Below are 6,567 nucleotides of genomic sequence, written 5' to 3' on the forward strand. Positions count from 1 at the left end.
AACAATCTTCTTAAATAAACATTTAATTTTCTCTTTTTCAGGGCCAGTGTTGTTGGATGAATTTGTGGAGTGGTATAAAGAAAAACAAATGACATAGGAACTTTAACTATGCACAGCCGCTCAAGAGTCTTTGTGACTACAGTTATGTTGACCATTAGCCATAAACTGCTATTTGTATAAAAGCGCATGCTGCTTTTCCTGCACTGTATCCCATTTTCAGGGACCTTTTGGTGTTTTGCTGTTTAACAGGCCAGCTCTGTTTGCTTAGTAGCATTGTTCTCTTTGAAGGCTGCTTTGCATTTTGTATCTACACTACAGATGGTGAACTTACCAGCATCCTCACTGTGATTAATGTGTATATTGCTGTCTAAACTTTGTATATGTGTATAAAAAAGCTTCACCTAGGAATTATTTCAGCAGAAATGTATTGTAAAAATAATTTTGTGGCATATTTCTAGTTGCAGTCAGTAACCATGTAACTTAATTTTTAATTTTCACACGATCTCAGACATAGCATTTCAGGAAAAGTGATTGTTGGGATGGTGACTATGTAGAGCTATTGCCAGTTAGCAACATGCCAGTTTTTGAGAGGAGATGTTGCAGTATGATTTCTTCACATGCGGATGCCCAACAGCAGTTTTGTTAGTAAGCGAGTATTGGCTGTCTTTTTAAAACTGCAAACTTATTACAATTGTTACAGCTTCTTGAATAGAGTTGTACATGTTACAGTGACTTCCATTTGGTGATAAAGCTGATTTTCTGATACTCAGAGTGCTGTAGATTTCAAATCAGTACAGCAGATCAAATTAAAACTGATTAAAAAGGGTTTTAGACTTGCAAATTGGTATATATTTCTTTATTTCAGTTTTGCTTTATTTTGTTCCCAGAATGTTTTAGTTGAAGGTAAAGTGAAGTCCCTTGTAAAATTAAACAGATTTGTGGGTGTATTTCATGTTATGGAATCATTTGCTAAATTTTACCCAGAAAACCTTGCAACTTGTGAACCAAAAGAATACTACTGGCTTCTACTATACCAGAGATTGGATTTCCTTGTAGGTGTCTATTGCAGGCAATGGGCAAAGTAATCACCAGCATTGTCACTCATTTGGGACTACTTTTCTTAACTGTTTGCACAGGAAAGTTCAAGCCATTACTTGCTTGGGGAAACTAGATGATGAGGACAAGGCATGTCTCACCATATTGTTTTTACCCCAGACTTTTCTATATAAATTCCAGTAATTGATTTGACAAATTTTTGCTAAATAGAGGGCAAACTTCCATGGAAATACTTCCAAAATGCATTGGTGTATGTTTAATGGACAGTGTGGTAGCTGTAGTGTTTGCAATAAAAACATTAACTGGCATTTTATCCTAGCAGAAAACTAAAATAGGTAAATCTCAGTTCTAAAATTTTGGTTTGACAGAAATAAGTGGTCAGTACTTTACCCCTTGTTCTTCATTTTTGGGTTACTAAATAACTGACAGAACATGTATAGGCATAAGCCTCTTCAGTTTTGAGTGCTTCCAAACAATCATGGTTGAACAGAAAAATAATGGACTGGCATCTCAGGATGCCCATGTGCAATGTCATTCTACATTGAAAAGGGAGAGAGTGCTGAACTCTTCCACTTCTCAATGGAAATCTGTCTCATCATGGAGTATGCCCCTCTCACCTTCAGAAGACTTCTTGGTAGTATTGTGTTATGCCAGCTCATACCAGACTAGTGAAGTTGAAAAGATTATGTCCAGATTCTTATTTATGTACTACACTAGCATAGACAGTGCTACCAAGAAGAAAGCCACAAGAATGGTTATTATGAAGGGAAAAGGCAATGCAGAAGTATGGCTATGAGTCAGTAGATTTTGTCTGCTTTCTCTTACTATTACTGTGTGCACCAGCAAGCATAGTGCTCCAGTAGGATTCTGCCCAGGTGCTCATAGTTCTCTCCATCTTAACTGTGTTAATTGTATCTGAATTCAGATTTCAAGAGAAAATAATTTCTGGGTGTTATGGGTAAAGAATTATGATTTATTCATAAAATTCTATCCTATCTATTTGTCTTGTTATCTGCAAGCAGATAAAAATAGTTCCTTGTATATATAATACTGTAACATTACCTACAGGTATGTAACATTTCCATAAAGTAATTTGCAGCATCAAACTATTTATTAATTCCTTTAAAGATCTGCTATGTTAATTACAGTTGGGGTAGGCATAGATGAATAGTTGTGAAGGTACGAAAGGTGGAAAATACAGGATTTACTGCATGTTATCTTGCTGAGAAGTTAAAAAGTTGCCAGGATAGACAAAGTAGCCCAAGGGTTCACGAGATCTAGTCTAGTTCCTGGTGCCAGTTCTCAATCTATTTGGGTGTGTGATATGCAAGAAATTATGAAATGAACAAACTGTATAATACTTCCTTTAAAAATTGAAGCAAAAATGGGAATTAATTGAATTCTGGTCCCAGGTATTACTGACAAATCATGTGTGGGCATTACTTGAGAATGTTAAGTTAATCAGTAAAGTAATGAGCTAGAATTCAAGGTGCACATGGAGAATTCTATCATCTCTGACTTCTCAGAACAAACCATTGCCACTTTGTGAAATGCTTTGTAAAGTTCTGTCATGTGCAGAATTTTATAGATCTTGTGGCAATTAAATAAGACATTTGTATTTATATTTTGCTACCAATACCTGAGCAAAAAGAATTGGTCCTTGAATTTCGCTGTGAAAAGCAGACTGTCTTAACAAGCACATTTCAAGATTAGAATATTCAGAATTTCATCAGTATACAATTTTTGTTACAATTGATACAGGCTTTAGAAATAGAAGAAAGATGAATGTGCTCTTTATGTTCTAAAATCTAGCCCATAGATTATTAATGGAATGTTTAACAAACCTTGTATCTTTTTTATTTGCTCAAAATGTCAAGCATCTTAAAGGTATTGACATCATGGCTCAGTTTGTGATTAGGAACAAAGTGCTCCATTGGAGTTTAAATGCTCTTCACATTCACAATCAGTGTTTTCTGTGTGTGGTTACCTAGTGTACAAACTGATTTGTGAGTGGTAGACTGGTCCATGGGGAAATAAGACTCCAGATACTGTCAAATAGGCTTTTTCTGTAATACCAAAGATAGATAGGTGTATTTCATTGGCACACTGGACTTTCAGAATTGAAAATTGAATTCTTGGGCAATACAGTACCACCTATCAATATAATCTACTTTCTTGCTAAATTAGATTGAAATACAATACTGAAGACAAACTTGGTCCTCCTGATGTGGTGTTGATTTGTATGATGTAAGTTCTTGCTTTTTGTTCATAAAGGCAGCAAAACTGTCCATTCTGTATTAGAAAAGCAAGATAATAGGATGAATGGACCATAAAAATCTGAATAAATGTAATGATATACAGTACTATTTTCCTTTTTGCTTAATGCACATCAGTTTCTTAAGGAGAGACCTCCAGGATTCATTTTACTGCATAACCAATTTAGAATTTTAAGTAACTCTGTGCCTGCAGTTAGTTTTTCCCTACTTTTGGATCATTGGTTATGTCTCCATGGTCCCTTTAGAAGTAGTGGAATATAATATAACTTGTTCCCAGTCAAGAACCTAACGGTGCTTAAATCCTGTGTAGCTGAATTGTAAGAATTTGCTTTGTGCCTGGGCTAATTACAACTGCTAAATACCTCTTGAAAGCCTTAGACTCTGTCCTTCCATATGGTTGTGTAAATGCATAGAACCACCAATTTACACTGGCATTCTTTCATTTGAGACAAAAGTGTGTGTTTTCAGAATTTATTCTGTCACACACTGTTCTGGCAGAAAGAGCAGTTTAATGACACCAACTGCTGTTTTTGTCTTAGGTGTTCCTGTATTGCAAACTTGAGGTGTGATTTTCAAGTCCTGTGGCTCAAACTGACTAAGTACTGTTAATTCCATCTTATTTGAGTTTGTGCACTGCAATTTTGTGTAAAAAATGATGTTCCATAAATAAAACAGTATTTGTGTTTTTTGTTTCAGAAATTGTTTTTATGGCTCTCTTCCATCAGTTTGTAAAAAAAAAAAAAAAGCAAAAGGAATGAGAATAGATGAAAGGAAAAATGAGGAGGTGGAGAGGGAAGGCTAAGAAAATGCACTTTGTTCTCTCTATGGCAGTGCTCAACCAGCTGGAGGAGAGGGATAAGCTGCTCTACCAAAAGGACATTGTTGCCTGAAGGATGCCTGGTAGGGATGGGTTCCTCATCTGTTTTCCATCTGGGTAAACAACCCATTAATGGAATAAAGAAATTACTCTGTTAACTGAGGATAGGCATGACCTGGCCAAAAAATGAGAGGAGGGAAACAGTACCTGCTGCTTTAAAGGTAGGGAGGCATTCCAGCCTGCCAAGTTTAATACTTCATTGAAAAGGAAAGTTAACTCACTTCACTTGAGGAAATACTGCCAAAATTGGGTGGAAAAGTGTGGAAACTCACATTCAAATCTGGGTTGGGCTGCTCTGATTTCTGAGGTCTTTTTGGCAAGATATTCATAGAATCGTAGAGTTGGAAGAGACCAAAAGGGCCATCCAGTCCAACCCTCTGCCATGCAGGAACTCCCAATCAAAGCATCCTCGACAGATGGCCATCCAGCCGCTGTTTAAAGACCTCCAAGGAAGGAGACTCCACCACTTTCCGAGGGAGTGTGTCCCACTGTCAAACAGCCCTTACTGTCAGGAAGTTCCTCCTAATGTTGAGGTGGAATCTCTTTTCATGTAGTTTGCATCCATTGTTCTGGGTCAGGTTCTGTGGAGCAGCAAAAAACAAGCTTGCTCCCTCCTGAATGTGACATCCCTTCAAATATTTAAACAGGGCTATCATATCACTTCTTAACCTTCTCTTCCCCAGGCTAAACATCCCCAGCTCCCTTAATCGTTCCTCATAGGGCATGGTTTCCAGACCCATCACCATTTTAGTCGTCCTCCTTTGGACACGCTCCAGTTTCTCAATGTCCTTTTTGAATTGTGGTGCCCAGAACTGGACACAATCTTCCAGGTGGGGCCTGACCGAAGCAGAGTACAGTGGCACTATTACTTCTCTTGATCTAGACACTATACTTTTATTGATGCCCCCTAAAATTGCATTGGCCTTTTTAGCCGCCACATGGCACTGCTGACTCAGGTTCAACTTGTGGTCTACTTGGACTCCCAGATCCATTTCACCTGTAGTCCGTTCAGCCAGGTTCCACCAGCCTATATCTGTGCATTTCATTTTTCCACTCTTAAGTTCAGTACCTTACATTTATCTGTGTTGAATTTCATTTTGTTAGCCTTGGCCCAGCTTTCTAGTCTATTCAGGTTGTTTTGAATATTGATCCTGTCCTCTGGAGTATCAGCTATTCCTCCTAATTTGGTGTCATCTGCAAATTTGATAAGAATGCTTCCAATTCTGTCATCCAAGTCATTGATAAAGACGTTGAATAGCACTGGGCCCAGGACAGAGCCTTGTGGGACTGGTCACTTCTCTCCAGGATGAAAAGGAGCCATTGCTGACCACACTTTGGGTTCGGCCAGTCAACCAATTACAAATCCATGTAATAGTTACCTTGTCTTGCCCACATTTTACAAGCTTGTTTGCAAGAATGTCATGGGGAACCCTGTCAAAAGCCTTACTGAAATCAAGATATACTATATGCACAGCATTCCCTTCATCTACCAAGCTGGTAATTTTATCAAAGAAAGAGATAAGATTTCTCTGAAACCCATGTTGGCTCTTTGTGATTATGAAATTGTCTTCTCAGTGTTCACAGACTCTCTATTTAATGATCTGCTCTAGAATCTTTCCTGTTATTGATGTCAGACTAACTGGATGATAATTATTGGGATCCTCTTTTTCCCCTTTTTGAAGATGGGGACAACGTTTGCCCTCCTCCAGTCTGCTGGGACTTCTCTTGTTCTCCAGGAGTTCTCAAAGATTATTGCCAATGGCTCCGATATTACATTTGCCAGTTCTTTTAATATCCTTGGATGTAGTTCATTTGATACTAGAGACTTATATTCATTTAGATTAACAAGATATTCCTATACTATTTGCTTATTCTGTGTTGAAATTCCCCTATTCTGTCCTCTGCTCCATTATCCTCAGGTCGAGCACCCTTTGCCTTTTCTGAGAACACAGAGGCAAAGAAGGTGTTGAATAATTCTGCCTTTTCTCTGTCTTCTGTTAGCATTTTTCCATCTTCTCCACGCAGTGGCCCTACCATTTCCTTTTTCTTCCTTTTACTGCGGACATATCCCCAAAAGCCCTTTTTATTGTTCTTAGCCTCTCTAGCAAGTATGAGTTCATTCAACACTTTAGCTTTTCTGACTTTACCTCTACACATGCTAGCTATTTGTTTGAATTCCCCTTTGGTGACTTCCCCATTTTTCCATTTCTTATACATGTTCCATTTAAAACTTAGCTCAGTTGAAAGTTCCTTAGTCATCCATTCTGGTTTCTTGAGACACTTCCCAGTTTTCTTTCTCACTGGAACTGTTTGAAATTGTGCCTTCAGTATCTCCCTTTTGATAAACTCCCATCCATC

General features: G+C 38.0%; 1 protein-coding gene across 1 annotated transcript in view; it reads left to right on the forward strand.

Annotated features, from left to right (window-relative positions):
- Positions 1-4,031, forward strand: part of DCUN1D4 (defective in cullin neddylation 1 domain containing 4) — a 28,844-nt gene extending 24,813 nt beyond the window's left edge. Inside the window, exon 11 of the mRNA XM_089525221.1 lies at positions 42-4,031. Within this exon, the coding sequence (XP_089381347.1) occupies positions 42-97 (56 nt within the window). The 3' untranslated portion in view covers positions 98-4,031. The remainder of the gene's footprint in view (positions 1-41) is intronic.
- Positions 4,032-6,567: the final 2,536 nt, after the last annotated feature.

Source organism: Sceloporus occidentalis, unplaced genomic scaffold (assembly GCF_023333645.1).
Source record: "Sceloporus occidentalis isolate IW3139 unplaced genomic scaffold, rSceOcc1.0.p SCAF_5, whole genome shotgun sequence".
Lineage (NCBI taxonomy): Eukaryota > Metazoa > Chordata > Lepidosauria > Squamata > Phrynosomatidae > Sceloporus > Sceloporus occidentalis.